Genomic DNA, 17,401 nt, shown 5'->3' with positions numbered 1-17,401 from the left:
TATTACAAAGAACACTTGACATGCTCAAGGAATACTGAGATGTCTTTAAATTTTTTTTTTTTTTTTTTAAGATTTTATTTATTTATTTGAGAGAGAGAGAATGAGAGACAGAGAGCATGAGAGGGAGGAGGGTCAGAGGGAGAAGCAGACTCCCCGCCGAGCAGGGAGCCCGATGCGGGACTCGATCCCGGGACCCCAGGATCATGACCCGAGCCGAAGGCAGTTGCTCAACCAACTGAGCCACCCAGGCGCCCCTGAGATGTCTTTAGATACTAACTTTATAAGTACTACTGTATTACAAAGATCTTTTGAAATCATTTCTAAAGATTAACACCTTGACTCCAACTTTGTTTTATTGGATTCCTCCTTATTTTGGACCTTGACATTGAAGTGTTTGCAGAAACCCTGAGAAAGCTAGGATGAATAATGGTCAATTTGTCTTTGGTTGCATTAAACTCTGATATTTGTGTCTCTTCCTTTGATATATTTGCAAGGCATTTTTTTATTGGTGTGAGACTCTTTATGCTGTTGAACATACTGACCCATAAACCCTTTCTTTCATGAACTTCTTCAGCTCAGAAAGAGGTGACATGCACTTCCATGGCAATGATTTTTTGTTGTTGTTGTTGTTTATGTCAATAGAAAATGCTATGTCACGTCCTTGAACCGATCTTTCTTGAGGCTAAAGTGGGTTGGAGCTTCACTAATGTCCTCATTAAATGCTTCATAGAAATACATGTATATGTTCCTAAGTTTCTCCTAGGTTACATTTTCTTGAGCATCATGCTTCCTATTCTTTACACCAAGAGTTAGTCATCTTTTTAGCGTTTAATAGGTTTTTTACTCAGCTGCTGCCAATTTTTTTTTTTTTATTCCAGTGGTGGAAGCACTCACTTAATATAGTTTCCCAAATTGTTTTTTCTTGCTTCTTTGTTGATGATGTCATTTCCATCACAAATATAAGCCTTCAACTAATTTTACATTCCACTCTCTGACTCAATCAAACAGACTATCTCATGACAAAGATCCATCACTTTATTCATTTCTTCAATCTCATTGCTAATATTGCATTTCGTTTCAGAGCCCTTTAAAAAAAAGAACACTTTAGGCATTTTCATGGAGATACTACATAAGTGGAGAAGAGTAAGTAATAAAGAAACTATGTCAAAGTACAGTTATTGGGTGATTAACAAGATTATTCAGTAGCTAAATGACTGGTTTATTTATTCATTTATCCCACAAATATTTAAAAGCACCTAATCTATGCCAGGGATTGTTAGGGCTGCATAAGCCCTCATGGAGCTCAGTCAAGTGCTGGGATAATTATAGCCAGTATATATTGATTGTTTAGTATGTGCTGGGCAGTGTATTGCATGCTTCAAAGACTCTATATCAAGTTCCTCACTTGCAAGATGGGGATAATAGTCATAGTTATACATAAAAAGTTGAAAGAATTGAATGAAATAGTATGTGTAAAGCTCCTAGAACAAGGCTGAATATATAAATATATACACATATCTTGTTATAGTTTTATGATTATTATTATTTTCTTTGCTATTTAACATACCTTGTAAAGTTGGGCTATTATTATTCTCATTTACAGAAAAGAAAATTGAAGCTTAGTGAATTTAAGAAATCTATTCAAGGAAGACTACACAGTTAATAATAACAGAGGTAGGTTCAAATTCAGGTAACCAATTCTCAGCTTATTCTTTCAACCACTCAGCTTTCCAGTCTCCTATACTCTGGCTAATGTGTAAAATTTAAACTTCCTCTCTAGCACACTTATGGATGGTTGTACATATCATGGACTTTTCTGGTCAAAACTGCAAATATTAAGTTGATAAATGCTAAGGGTCTACTTTATTACCCCCATTTTTTAGTTGAGAAAAAAAGAGGTTTAGAGAGGTCTTATATGGAAAAATGTCTGAGCTTAGATCTCAAAACAGAGGTCCAAATCCATATCACACTGACTAAAGATCTTTTTAACTTTATTAAAACATAGTCATGGTGAAAAATTCTATTCACATTTATGGAATACACTTAACAGTATTATGAATAGTTACAGTTATAGGGGTGAATATCATCACTAGCTCTTAAATTATATCATATGACTGACTACATGGCTTTAAAAATAGTTTAAAATATAGAAATGTTTTGTGAAGGGTCTTGAAATGTAAAAAAAGAAAAAGAAAAAAATAAATGCCTTAAGTATCACAATGGACATTTCTAAAGATTTTATTTATTTATTTATTTGAGAGAGCACGAGAGAAACAGGGGGATGGAGAGAGACAAGCAAACTCTGCACTGAGCTTGGACCCTGATGAGGGGCTCGATCTCAGGACCCTGAGATCATGACCTGAGCTGAAATCAAGAGTGGATGCTCAACTGACTGAGGCACCCAGGTGCCCCTTGGACAAATACACTTTTTATTTTGGAAAAATTTTAGGTTTGCAGAAAAGTTGCTAAGATAAAACAGAGAGTCTACATGTATCCCTCCCTGTTCCCCCTTACATTGCCAGTGTACATTATCATCATACATTTATCAAAACTGAGAAACTGACTTTGGAATATTATTGGTAACAAAATGACTGATTTTATTTGTATTTCACCAGTGTTTTCATTAGTGTTCTCTTTCTGTTCCAAGATCCAATCCAGGCTGCCACACTGCATTTAGTTGTCATGTGTCTCCAGTCTCTTCTAGTCTGTGACAGTTTCTCAATCTTTCATTGTTTTTCTTGAGCTTAATTATGTTGAAGAATACTAGCCAGGTATCCTATAGAATGTCCCCCCGTCTGAGTTTGCCTGAAGTTTTTTTCATGTTTTGACTGGGATTATATCATGAACATTTTAAAGTGAAGGGATAAAGAAAAATAATCCAAAAAAATGTATAAGGGTGGGGCTCCTGGGTGGCTCAGTCGTTAAGCATCTGCCTTCAGCTCAGGTCATGATCCCAGGTTCCTGGGATGGAGCCCTGCATCCGTCTCCTTGCTCAGCGGGAAGCCTGCTTCTCCCTCTCCCACTCCCCCTGCTTGTGTTCCTTTTCTTGCTGTGTCTCTCTCTGTCAAATAAATAAATACAATCTTAAAAAAAAAATGTATAAGGAAAAGCAACAAGCTTCTGACCTACACCAGTCCTGGTAATTTTTTAAAATGTGAATCTCACCTTAAAAAGGTCATTAATTCAACAAAAATTTATTAAGCACCTACTATGTATTAGACACTATTCCAGGCACAGAGGATACATTAAGGACAACCAGCCTAGATTAAATGGTCATGAAAGGCCTCTTTGAGGAGTAAACATTTGAAAGGCCCAAATGACAAAATGGAGCTAGATAAAAGCAAAGATTTGGGAGAAGAACATTTAGGGAAAGGGGTAACTAGTGCAAAGCCTTTGTAACACAGGGTAAACTTAATGTATTTAAAAAGCTTCAGTAAGGGCAGAGTGAGTGGGTCATTGGTATAAGAGGAAGAGTGGTAGATGAGATGAGCAAAGTGGCCAGGGGCTAGCTTGCACTGGACTTTGTAGGCCATGGCAAGGAATATGGATGTTATGCTGAGTGGGACAGAAAATCTTTGAAAGGTTTTAACTAAGAGAAGATTTTGACTAATAATTATATATAATCTCATATACTTTAAAATGATCACTCTGGATGCTTTGTGGAGTATGAAATTTGGGTGATAAGAGTAGAAGCTAGGAGCCCTGTTAGGAGACAATCGCAATAGTCCAGGGAAGAAAAGATGATGGTTGGAGTAGAATGGGAAGTAGTGGATACAAAGAAAACTGTTTGGAATTGGATATGTTTCAGAGGATGAAGCAACAGCACTTGGTAATGAATTAAATGTGAGATAAAGATTCTCAAATTTCAGCTGGATAAACTGAATTGATGATGGTGCAATTTATTGAGATGGAGAGAACTGGCAGAGCCTATGTTACAGAAGGAAGATGGGGGAGGCTCAGAAATCAAAAATGATCTGTTCGGATCAAGTTAAGTTTGAGATTTTTCAAGTCATCAAAAAGGTAGATGTAAGTTTGGCATCCACGGGAGAAGTCAGGGCTGAAGACATAAAATCCATATACAAAATAAATCCATATGGATGTAATATTAGTAACTTAATTTACTAAGAATAGCCTTCTATCAATATTTGTTCATTTATATATTAATCAATTCATACTTATTCCACAAATTATTTATTGCAGAACGACAAACCTATCAGGCTTTAGTACAGCCACACCAATGGCCTCCAAAGAGAAGAATACAATCAGAGAAGGTGGATCATGGGAAGAAAACATCAGAACCTTAAAAAAATATTTATTTTTATCTAAAAACAGAAAAAAACTAAGTCTTGCAAATATTTAACGTATAGATTGACACTGGCATCTCACTATTAATGAGTGAAACGTGTGAGTCATGCAATGTGGGGAACAATTCAGGGATGTCTTCATTTTCTTTCACCTTAATATACTGTGATTTATTCCAATTTATGTGTGCTGGGTTAAGTAGATTTACCAGTTACATTATTATTTCATTAAACTGATCGCTTACTAAAATGAAAGTAGCTAAAAAAGATTTCTGGAAAGAAAACATGAGTTGGAGATAATAATGTAAACATAAACAGAAGAGGTGATAGGAGAGATGACATGTCTACTTCTAGCATGAGCTGTACAGAAACCATCTTATTAAGTAGTGGGGATAACACTTAAATCAGAGATTTGGAAATATTTCTATTACGGGATTTTGATGCAAAAATGATATTTGTGTGCTACCTAAGGCTGAGACAATGGTAAGGTAAGTGAGGCATTCACCTTGGGTACAAAATTTAAGGGGGCAGCCAAAACTCAGTAATCAAGATAAAGAATATCTAAATACCATATTTTAAAGATTCAAAATTAATTCAAAAATCTATGAACAAAATATCAAAATCTTAAATAAAGACAAGATCAGTGCCCTAAAAAAACTTACACATGTACACTAAAACTTGAAGGCAGAATTTTTCCAAGCTATTGAAAACTCTTCCAAGCAATGCATTCCAAAGAGTTCTGAACCCATTTGTTAAAAATATAAAAATGCAACATTTTCTGGCTGACATCAGGGAAGATAGAAAGTTAGTAGTTGAATTTCAATGAAAACTTTTCATGATTGGTGGATGGAGGAGATAAAAATGGATACTTGCATTAGTAAGAGCAGCCAAAGATGTACTTCTTCCATTAGGATCTACATATCTTTGTGAGTTATCTTTTTCAGCTTATGACAGCTATTAAAATGAGGTACAGAAATAACCTGAATGTTGAATCAGATAATTTAATAACTGCTTCGCACAGTGTTAAAGATTTTAAAAACCATTGAAACCTACTCAGTCATATTTCTTTTAGTAAATATTTTTGGTGAGAGTAACAATTCTTTTTTTTAAAGATTTTATTTATTTATTTGACAGAGAGAGAATGAGAGAGAGCACGTGAGAGTGGGGAGGGTCAGAGGGAGAAGCAGACTCCCTGCCCAGCAGGGAGCCCGATGCGGGACTCGATTCAGGGAACTCCAGGATCCTGACCTGAGCCGAAGGCAGTCGCTTAACCAACTGAGCCACCCAGGCGCCCGAGAGTAACAATTCTTTATACCATTAATATAAGAAATAACTCTTACAGTTACTTTTAAATGTTTATTTTTTATCTTACCCTTTTTACATTTTAAAAATGTTTTATGTCACATGTAGCAAGACGTATATAACTTACTAAGTATATAGACTTACAGAGCTTTTTTTTTTTCTTTTGCTAATAGGGGCTTGCAATCAAAAAAAGTTTGATAGGTAGTTGATACTGTGGGTGTTAGGAATATGGAAGGATTATTTTATCTCAGCATGGTGTGAAATCACCGTACCCAAGGAAGTCTTCAGGAGGGACACCCCATCGAGTCTTCATAAAGGAAGGTTTAATGAGTGAGATTTGGAAAAATAACTATTGCGTAATTTGTTTCGTATAAAACAGCACAATGCTTACAGTCATTGGAAATTTAAGTACTCTGAAAACATTCTTAAGGAGGATGGTAAAGTTCAAACTGCAGCCCTACTCTCGGAAGCGATCTCAGTCCCAGACTGGAACCTGTTGGAGAAGGAAGTTCCCATAAAGGGGGCAAGAGAGTGCCGCTCTAATGGAGGGTGTGTGCGTGCGGGAGGTGGGGGGGGGGGGGTTGGAGATGTGACACCGTTTCTCTGAAGCGAAGGCTGCCGCGTCCCCTCGCAGGAGATGGCCTTGCGATCCCTGGAGCCGGGGCCGTCAGGAGTGGAGGGAGAGGGGAAAAAGAAAACGCAGTTCCCTCTGGCTGGGGCCGTGTCCGAGGGCGGAGGCCGGGAGACCGCCCGTGACGCTTTCTCTTCCAGGAGAAGCCAGGGCTTTGTGAAGAGGGGATGGAGTTAAGACGCTTTTCTAGCGGGAAGGGAGGGCAGTGTTGGTTGGGGGTAGGGTCAGAGAAGGAGCTTTCGGCTCCAGTCTTGCCCTGGAGGGCAGAGTCCGAAGAGCCCAAGAAGGCATGGGGGCTTCTGAGGCCTGGTCCTTTCCCAGCCAGCAGAGGGAGTCCCGAAATGCACGGTCCAGAATCCCTCCCAAGAAAGGTGTTTGCACGGCCGCTCAACCAATTTTGTACATCCCGGGGCTGAGTAAGAGCTGAGGTAATTAGACACGAGCGACAGCTGCCTCGGCACCTTTACCGCTTGGCGCCGGGCTCGGAGCCCGACGGCTCGAATTCTCGCGAGAGCGGCCGCCGCCATTTTTCCATTGATTGCAGCGAGCTGGGGGAGGGGCCGACGACGAAGGCGACGGCGACGGCGGCGGCGGCGGCGGCGGCGAAGCAGCAGCCGCTGGGTCGGTGTCTGCGCGCTGGTGTCTGAGGCCCAGGTTGAGGCCTCCGCGGTTGCCGGAGCGCAGGCGGTGGAGAGGATGACTGCCGCTGCCGTTCTTTCCTGAGATAGAGAGCCGCCACCACCCTGCCCCCTCCCCCGGCAGGGCGGAGAGGAGCGGCGGAGTCTGAGCCATGGTGCCCGGCGAGGAGAACCAACTGGTCCCGAAGGAGGTGAGGGGCCAGCGGAGGAGGCTAGGCCCGAGGCCTGCGTCCACTCGAGGCCATGCAGGCCCGGGCGAGGGGTCGGCCGCGGGCCCAGCTCGTGTGCAGGCGCGGCTGTGGGGGAAGGAGGAGGTGTGTGGTGGGGGCTGTACGGTGGGTGCGGCGAGCAGTTGGGAGACCCGAATGGATCTAGGGGCCTGAGGGAGCCGAGACCTCCCCTCTCGGGTTTGTCGGGCTGGACGAATAAAGGAGCGGACTGGAAGGAATCAGGTCCAGCTTTGGGGGAGAAGGTGGCCTTTTAAGTACTTATTTAACATGTTGAGCCAAGATAATTTCAAAGAAAAAATTCTGTAACAGTTATTGATGGGCACGACAGGGTGACGGTGCTGCTTCTGGTTTGACAGTGGCAGTGTGTAGCTTTCAGGGCTTGTGAAATCTACACCCAACTTGAGATCTGTGGGAGGGCAGAGTTAACTGTTACGACTTTTTTGAACTCCTGTTACTTGGTAATACTGTTGGCCTGCCTAAATGGGGCCTATGGAAGATCGCTGAAAAAGTAAATGTGACTTTCACGTAAAGGTAAGAGATAGCTAAACATTACGATATGGAGAGCTGAACTACCTTTTGTAGTTGGGTTGTGTATGCTAGTTTGGGTGACTTCTTGAATTCTTAAAAGCGAGTGATATGAGAAGCCTTGACTTCTTGGCTTCTCTTGAATAGTAGTAGAAGATTAATGGTAGAATCCAGCCCTGGCCAGTGAATTTCAATATATTAATAGTACCCCTGTTGGCTTTATAAATATCTTCAGCGTATCCAAATGTGTATTTTTAACTGGTTGATCATCAGGCTAATGCTTTGGATTTTTATTTCTCATATACCTTAAATAGAGGCAGTGTCCTGTTGAACTGTGTAGAATCTTGATGTTTATAAGTGATATTCATTAAAAATTCTTATTTTTGCTTTTTTAGTTGCTTTGTAGCAATTTGTTGCTACTTAAGCAAGCTCTGACACTGCAGAAGTGATACTGGAGTTATGTAGCTATGATAAAATATTTTTCCTACATTATCAGATGGTAGTTGTTTTGCAAGGACAGTTTTGTTTTTTTTTTTTTAACTTAGTTATCATGTGTCAGTATTTATTCATGGAGCATCACCAACTCTGTGCAAAGCGGATAAACAGATGAAATTAATCAGAGTTCTTGCCTTGGGAGCTTTCAAAGCTACTAAGAAAGAGAGTGCTGGTAATACTCCTTGAGCTTCATTTAAGGGAGAGGTATTTTACTAAATAAGTAACTCTTACACAAGGACAGAAGTGATAGGTGCTGTGAGAAAGAAACATGCATTTTCTTTTAGAGCTACATACTGCTGGTTTTCATTCTTACAAAAAGCAAAGTTAGTCCTTTCTTAATTTTTTGACCGTTAGAAAAATACAGTATAGGTGAAACTCTGCTTTAAGAAAATGCAACATCAAATTTATTTCCCTAATAATTTAATGTCTTAAAAAAAACCCCATGGTATGGATAGGCAACTTTGCAGGAAAATATCGTTGTGTAAAAACCAATGCTGTAATGTTGCTTTTACCTTTTGGATTTTAAAGATTAATTGCCTCTCTTTTAAGACTAACTCCCTTACCTGAGGCTTCAAGCACATCCCAACTTTTTTTTCTTTTACATTTTTGGGAACATATGCCTTTTTTTTTCTATTCTCTAGATTGATCTTCAGGCTGTTCTTTTCCCCTGGCTCTTCTCATGGTTCCTGGAAGCATGCACACTAGTCTCCAGTCTTGAAGACTCACTTAAGTTTTTGCCTTTTTAGCTTGTTAACTAGTTCTTTCTTTTTTGATGGCCATACTCCTCTTCCTGAATTATTCTTACTTCTCTTCCTTGGGTTTTCTGTTGCATTTAATACTTTAAAAAAAAAAATCCTTGAGTTTAGTAATATTGTACTTTTTTGGTCTTTTTTCCTACCTGTTTGTCCTATCTGCCTGCTATTTAGTCAATGTCTTTTCTTTTTTTTGGTCTTTTTTCCTACCTGTTTGTCGTATCTGCCTGCTCATTTAGTCAATGTCTTCTCTTCTGTGTCCTTAATTATCGCTTTGGTCTTTGTCATTCCCTGTCTTTTTAAGTTAAGTGCTAAAGGGAGAGTATAGTGATCATCTAGTAACTTAACCCTTTCCACTTTACAGATGAGGAAGATAGGGCCAGAGGATTGAAAGTGACTTGTTTAGGGTCACATAATGAGTAAATGACAATATAAGGACTGGAACTCACATCCCTTCACTATTCCTTGACTATACTGTATTTTTTAGTTACCTCCATATAACCTGGAGGGTTTGTAACTAAGTACATTTACTATGTGCAAATAAACTGCAAAATTGAAACAAAAATTTGCTTCTGTTCCAATAGCTTATTATCAACAATCTAGAGGGTTTTGTTGTTGTTTTTTGTTTGTTTAGGGACCTTTGTATAGGGAACCCCTGACCCCTACTAGATTTAGATCTTAGGTGTGTGCATTCATGCATGTGTGTAGTTGTTGAATGAATAATATATTATTTTGGTCCCTGAAGCTCAAGGACAGATACATCTTAGAGGACTCCAGAGAAGGCCGCTTAGTGTACTATGGGTATTGGCAAACCCTGTGGGCCAAATCCAGCCTACTTGTAGCCTGTTTTTATATGGCCCATGAGTTAAGAATGACTTTTACACTTCCAAATTGTAAAAGATAAGTAGAATAATATTCCGTGATACATGAAAATATATGAAATTCAAATTTCAGTATTCATAAAAAAGGTTTTATTGGAACACAGCCATGCCCATTTATTTACTGTTGTCTGTGGCCATAGCAGAGTTGAGTAGTTGCTACAGATGCTGTATACAGGATAAATTTGAAACTACTTAGCTTTGTATTCAAGGCCCTGGTACAATTGATTCAGGCCACAACCTTCCTTTTCAGCTTATCTCTTCTCCCATGAAACACGTTTTTAATGCAGCCAAATGAGTTTCTCTCTCTAACTTGCTTTTCACTTCTTTTTGTACTATCCCCTTTCTACTTCTCTGTTCAGAACCTTCATATACATTTTTCCATAAGTACCCCATACGTTGTTTATTCTAAAAATCTTTTTATGATCATTTTAACCTTAGGGATTTCTTCTTAGAAGACCTTTTATATGACTAGAATTCATTTGGTAATTAATAAGTAGGGCTTGGTGACATCTATTATGGTCTCAAACTGTAATACACATTTTATATATTATTTGTTATGAATTCCTTGGCAGCAGAGATCTTTGTTTTTCTCTTTTTCTTAGTTTTCTGTTTTTGTATACATTATAGGTCTAGGACAGTATCTTTTCTGGAGCATATATTCAGTAATATTTATTACTGGGTGTGAAGAAACTTAGAATTCTAACCAATTATCCCCTACTTGGATGTTTTCTGTAGCACAGTTTGTTGACAAGCTGTTTTCTAACCCTTGCTTGAACAGCTTCATGACTAATCTCTGATAATATCTTTGCCTTAGAAAAGATCTGTTATTTTAAGTTTTTGAGTTGAGAGAAGTCTAGACCTCTGTACCCACCATCTTTTGATAATTGCCTTGGACAACAGAGAAATCTTAAATCATTTCCCATAGGACAGCTTTTTTTTTTTTTTCTTTTTAAAGATTTTATTTATTTATTTATTTGACAGAGAGAGAGAGAGAGACAGCGAGAGAGGGAACACAAGCAGGGGGAGAGGGAGAAGCAGGCTTCCCGCTGAGCAGGGAGCCCAATACGGGGCTTGATCCCAGGACCCTGGGATCATGACCTGAGCTGAAGGCAGACGCTTAACGACGGAGCCACCCAGGCGCCCAGGACAGCTTTTTCTTATTGTTGAAAATGGGAGAAGGGAGTAGGAGGGCCAACCCCCTCTGTTCTACTATCCGAGGATCCTTAGTTCTTTACTTGTTTTTCAGTTGCTCTCTTTTAGACACAATCCAGTGTTTTTAGTATTCCTCCTAAATTGTTATACCCAGAGAAGAGCAAAGGGAGTATGGTCTTTTCATTGTGGTTAACAACAAAGCTTTTCACCTCACTTTTTCATTCTACTCTGTGTCTTTGAATTGTATTGATATTGGCTTTCAGATCTCTTGTTTTAACTGCCATCCCAATTTTTATTTATTGCTTTGTTGTTTTTATTCTCTTTATAAAGATTTGTGACACTAATATTTATTGAGTCTTCACTGTACATATTACTGTACTCCGCCATGTAAGGAACACTTCGAGGAAATAGCAAAAGTTCTTTCTTCCCTCAAGCATCTTAGAGTATAATTAGGGATAAGGTATATATCAAATGGTTTTAAAATAGTACTTAAAGTGATGTCCAAAGAATATATAAATGTAGAGAAGATGGAAAAGTGGAAGAAAAGACAAAAGAGTAGTTTCATATCTCATGTTTCTTTCTGCCTCTTTTCCATGCATTAAACAGTTTCCACATGAAACTAATGGTGATGAGAGTAATAACCAATATTTATTAAGCATTTATTATATGTCAGATACTGTTATATGTGCTTCGTGTATATTAACTCATTTGAGCTTCACAGTGACCTCACAAGTATATAAAGACCATTGATGTTGAGAACTCCCAAAACATTAAAGTAACTTGTTTATCTCTATTGTCTGTTTTTTAATAAAATCCATCAATATTTATTATGGTCCATATCAAATGAATATTCTTTTAATTTTATGTCTCCTAATTAAATTACTTGAGGAAATGTGCTGCAATGGTCTTTCTTGTTTTTGGTCATTCTTTAAAAATTAGCCTTTAAAAAAAATTGCAGTGTTGATTCTCTTTTACTGGTAAGAGGCAAGTATGGCAGTTATGTCAGTAATACTCATCAGTGGTTTTCATAAATTGGAGTGTTTAATAAAAAATCATTAGTATTTAAGATACCATTGGAAATGTTGACTTAATAAAGCAAAAAAGCTGAGTGCAGTTGTATATGATTCTAAATTTGTCAGGGAAAAGATGGACAATTTAGGGTTATATGCACTGAAAGATTAGAAGGAATACTCTAAAATATTAACAATTGTTGTTTCTGGATATCTGGATCATTGGGCTGTGTTTAAATTTTCTTTACTTATTTCAACAATGGGCATGTACATTACTAAAAAAAAGAAACTTAGATGATCTAATTGTAGTTTTTGAGGTAATTATTGGTATCGTGTTATAGTGTTTTTTTTTATGTTCATGATTTTTATCTTTCCCCTCTCTTGCTTTGAGTTTGCCACGGAGTAATCTGATCCACTTGTATGGCTTCAGCCTTTGATTGTAATATACCCATTTCTGTCTCCAGCCCTGACCTCTCTCCTTCTAGATTCAGATTTCCACCTTCTCTATTTGGTTGTATGCTAGGACCCACAGATTACATGTAGATAATATCAAGCTCATATCTCTTCTCTTTCCTCATATTCTCTTCTCAACATAATTCTTTCCGTGTTCTGTTCAGTTAGTGTTGTCAGTGTCTATTTATTTGCTTAAGTTAGGAGGTTTTTTTTGACTCCTTCGTTTTCCTTTTTCTCATACTCAAATTAGTTCATCACTTGGAAAATATCTCTTGTACCTTTACCTTCACTTTGCAGCTCTGCCTCTTTTCTCATTCAAATGTAGCCCTGCTAAAAGGTCTCTGACTTGTAGGCTCTTTCCGAAGCCATCCTCTCTACAACTGTCAGTTAACTTTCTAAAACAGGTGAGATTATGATTTACTTACTTTAAAGTTTATAGTTATTACCCTCTGATTGCAAATTGAGTAATAGGTACTATTTATAAGCACTGAGTGCCAGACACTGTGGTAAACCTTTTACATACATTATCTTATTTAATTCCTATCATGCCCCTTTAAGGCAGCTATTATGTTTCATTATCTTATAGATGAAGAAGGTAAGGCTTAAAGAGGTTGAGGACCTTCCCCAAAGTTGTAAAGCTGTGTGGTTCTAAGTCAGTATAGCCTTAACCAGTGAAAGTACTTCATAACCTAGCTTCAGTTGATTTTTTTTTAAGTTTAATTTTTATCAAAGTTATACATGCACACATTTGAAAGAGTTGAATAGTTCTGCAGGACTTTTGACAGAACAGTAGTCCTCTGCAGATTCCCTCTTCCTTTTATTTCGGGCTCTTCAGAGACAACCACTTTCAACTCATTTCTTTGATACTTATCTCCGTATCTCAAAATGGCATGTTTGTAATGTTCTTTCTTGAGTTTTCAGTTTAAGGCATTATCTACTGACTTATTACAGTAGAAGGTAAGGTTTACCGCTATCCCCAGCCATACCCAGACACACTTCTCAGTCCTGCTTAGTCTTCCCAGCATTGTCATATTGCAAGTAGTTTGGTTATACCAATACTCAGAGTGTGTATCAATGTGACTATAAGCTATTCATAGTTGAGTCTTGTAGTTTATTGTAATTGTTTTCCTTTCCTATACATTTTGTTTTCCCTGCGTTGTTTTTTTAAAAGATTTGCTTTTGTTTAGTTTTCTGTGTACTTAACCATTTTTGCCAAGAGGTTCTCACCAGGGGGCAAACCAGTAGACATTTGGCACTGTTGGGAGGACAGGGAGTATGCTACTGATGCCTAGTGGTGGAAGCAAGCTATGCTGCCAAACGTCATCCTACGCTGCACAGGACAGACTCCCACAACAAAGAATTATGTGGTCCAAAATGTCAATAGTGGCACTGTTGAGAAGCCGTGATTTAGTCCAACTCTCTCTCAAGTATATAAATCTCCTCTTACTAGGTTCAAACCTACTAATTTTTTCTTTAAGTTTTCTTGAATTGCAGCTGTTGTCTTAGATTTGCCTTTACTATCATCTTAGTAGCCCCCCTCAGATCTCTGTTGTATTGGGGCTCTTGGTTCTATATCTGATGTCTTCTTTGCTTGTTTTCTCGTTTTGGAGGACCACTTTCAATAGCTTTCTGGATGGGATATAATTTTTTCCAGACCTCACATGTCTGAAAATGTTTTTATCCTCTTGTTTTATAGATTATTTGGCTGGGCAGAGAATTCTTGGTCAGAAATAATTTTCTCTCAGAATTTTGCTAACATTGCTCCATTGTTTTCTTTTTTTCAGTGTTGTTGAGACATCAGATGCCTAGAAGATTCTTTTCCACTATTTTGAAACTTTTTTTTCCTTTCTGGAAGCTTAGAGAATCTTTTCCCCCAAAGTTCTGAAATTCCTATATTATGTGCCTTGGTATAGGTCTTTTTTAAAATCCATTTCTGTTGAGTTCAGGGTAGTCTTACTTAGAAATTCATTTCATCAGTTCTGGGAAGTTTCCTTAAGTGTATATATATATATATATATATATTTTAATTTTTTCCTTTGGTATCCTCTCTTCTCTTTCTTGAGTTCCTATGGTTTAGGTGTTAGGCCTACTGACTGGTTTCTCTAATTTTCTTATCTGTTTTAATCTATTTTCCATTCCTTTCCCCCTTTCTGGGAAATTTTTCTCAACTTTTATCTTCCAGTTCTTCTTCTACAGTTTTATTTCTGCCATCATATTTATGATTGCCAAGCACTCTTTTTCTGAAAAAATTTTAAATGTCCTGTTTCTGTCTTGTGGATACAATCAATATCTTGTCTTATCTGTCTTAGGAAATTAGTGGTCGTTTTCTTCTCTACGTACTCCCTCTTTCCTCCAAATTTCCTTTTTGTGTTTATTTGCTTGGGCTTTGTCTTTCATATGAGATGCTTTCCTTGGATGTCTGGTGATCCTTTGAAGAAGTCAAGTCTTACTTTAAAGAGGTGCCTTAAAAAGCTTAGAAGCCCTATAAGTGGGTGATTATGGTTTTCCCTGTAGAATGATATGGCTGAATAATTTCCTTGCAGACTCCCAGTGACACATCTTTTCTCTTGTGCTGGATTGATTTCCCAGAAAAGATTTCTATCTTATGCCGGGAAAGAACAAGCTTGGGAGCTGAGTAGGAAAAAAGGATTTGGGTTTCCTCATTAAGTATGCAGGTACATTTTCATGTGTTCTCCAGTGTTCAGTATAGCATTCCTCACATTCATTTGAGCCTGGCATCCTCTAGTGCAGAGATACCCTGTTTCACCCTCTCAGAGGTCATTTAGCCTTTTGCCAGAAAGGGTCAAGGAGTAGAAGAGAGGTCTGGGAGTTATAAATGCTTCTTAAACAAACTTCAGTCTCTTCTCCTAGTTTGGACTCCACCCTTACTCCCAGCATCTGAAGCTGACAGTTTCTGAGCCTTTTAGGCTTTTTTCCCCCCATTATCCTTTAAAATTTTCTTGTGGAAGAGTTGCAAAAAGAATAGAGAATTTTGTCGTTTACCCTTCACCGAACTTTTCCTCATGTTAACATCTTCTATAACTATAAAACACTTATCAAAAGTAAGAAATTAACCATATTTTACTAGTTTCTCCACAAATGGCCCTCTTTGTTCCAAGATCCAAATTCAGGATCCTACAATGCATTTAGTTGTCTTGTCTCCTTAGTTTCTTTTTATTTGTGACAGTCCTCACCCTTTCCTTCTCTTTCATGACCTTGACACTTTTGAACAGTTATTTTGTATAATGGCCCTCAATTTGGGTTTGACTGACATTTTCTCATGATTTATGACCTCTCTCATGAGGTTGGGAATTAGAGTGGTATTACAGATATGATGTGTCCTTCTCAGTACATCATCTGGAAGGTGTGGGGGAATGTGATGTACTGCTAGTGATGCTAACCTTGATCACTTGGGTATGGTGCTGTCTGATAGGTTTCTCCACTATAAAGTTACTACTTTCCTTGTTAATAATTACTAAATACTTTGAGACTATGCAGATACCTTGTTTAGGCTTAAACTTCTGCCCACTAGTTTTAGCATCCGTCTATGGATCTTGTCTTATTACTGGTGCATTCTAATAGTGATTTTCTATTTTCCTCATTATTTCTGCATTTATTAATTGGAATTCTGTGAGGAAGAGTTATCCCTTCTTGCCCATTTATTTACATAATTATTTATATCAGTATAGACTTTGAATATTTATGTTATTCTTTGGATTATAACCCAAAACTATTTTTTTTTAAAGATTTTATTTATTTATTTCACAGAGAGAGACAGTGAGAGAGGGAACACAAGCAGGGGGAGTGGGAGAGGGAGAAGCAGGCTTCCCACTGAGCAGGGAGCCCGATGTGGGGCTCGATCCCGGAAGCCTGGGATCATGACCTGAGCTGAAGGCAGATGCTTAACGACAGCCACCCAGGCGCCCCTAACCCAAAACTATTATTATTTATTTTGTTTTTCAGGCTGTTCCAATCTTGGCCAGGGGAGCTCTTTCTGGTTGGCATCTGTGTGTTCATCCTTGCTTTTTGAGAACTTATTTTCTGGCACCACATTGTGCTTCAGCCCATGGCTTATTTTCTCTGCCCCAACCCTGGAAGCAACCACTTCTCCAGGGAGTATAGGGAGTCTTTTGGTATAATTGTAAATGTTGTATAAACCAGGTGTCTTTGGTTTTCTTCTAAGCCTATACAGAATTCAACCTCTTCAGATGTAATTGTCCTTACCATTTGATCTGCTTTCCAGCTTTTGAAATGTTTCTGGTTTCTTATGGGTTTATGCTCTTTAAAAAATGTCTTCACTCTTGTTTCAAAGATATCTTGGGAAGCTTTAGAGCTAAATGCTTGTATTCAGTCTATCCTCTTTAACCAAAAATTCCTAACTTAATGTATATGTCTCCTGCCCCAGGCCAGTTTTGTTTTAGTCACATTTGGCTACATTAGTTGCTGTTCCCAGATGTGCTCTATGCTTTCAAGTGTCATTTTATGCCCTTGCCCTGGGTGAATAATATGAACTACTTTTTATCATCTGGTTTCTAGGGAGCTTTAAATGGGTGAACTTTGATTTTGCATGACAATTATTATTTAAGTACTTTCTTAAGTACTTTCTTAGGATTGCCTCTTTTTTATTTTCTAGTTTTTTGATTAGTCACATAGTTTTTGCATCTTAGTATCGAGGTACTCTAATTTTTTGCTGAAATTGAAGGGACTGGGTTAATACATTTCCAGGGTACTAAAGTACCATGGTAGCCCAACTTGGAAAGAAAAGATTGTATTGAAAATAGGGGGCAGGGAAAAAATATCACTAAATATATATATTTAAATATCTATTCTCAATTAAGATTCCAGAAGATAACTACTTTTAAAATTGATTCATTTGTTTGTTTTTTTTTTCGTTTTTTTTTTTTTTTTTAAAGACTTTATTTATTTATTCATTAGAGACAGAGAGAGAGAGGCAGAGGGAGAAGCAGGCTCCCAAGGAGCAGGGAGCCCGATGCAGGACTCGATCCCAGGACCCTGAGATCATGACCTGAG

General features: G+C 38.1%; 1 protein-coding gene across 3 annotated transcripts in view; it reads left to right on the top strand.

The window, feature by feature from the left end:
• Positions 1-6,790: 6,790 nt before the first annotated feature.
• USP47 (ubiquitin specific peptidase 47) overlaps positions 6,791-17,401 on the top strand; it is a 111,418-nt gene continuing 100,807 nt past the window's right edge. For 2 of the 3 annotated variants that reach the window (XM_044919556.1, XM_021685304.1), the window contains exon 1: positions 6,792-7,063. In XM_044919556.1, the coding sequence (XP_044775491.1) occupies positions 7,025-7,063 (39 nt within the window). In that variant the 5' untranslated portion in view covers positions 6,792-7,024. Of the gene's footprint in view, positions 7,064-17,401 lie in introns of all 3 variants that reach the window. The other variant, XR_002480055.1, reaches the window with a different exon arrangement.

Source organism: Neomonachus schauinslandi, chromosome 11 (genome assembly GCF_002201575.2).
Source record: "Neomonachus schauinslandi chromosome 11, ASM220157v2, whole genome shotgun sequence".
Taxonomy (NCBI): Eukaryota; Metazoa; Chordata; class Mammalia; order Carnivora; family Phocidae; genus Neomonachus; species Neomonachus schauinslandi.
Note: the sequence above shows the minus strand (reverse complement) of the source record. Positions and strands in the feature narration are given on the sequence as shown.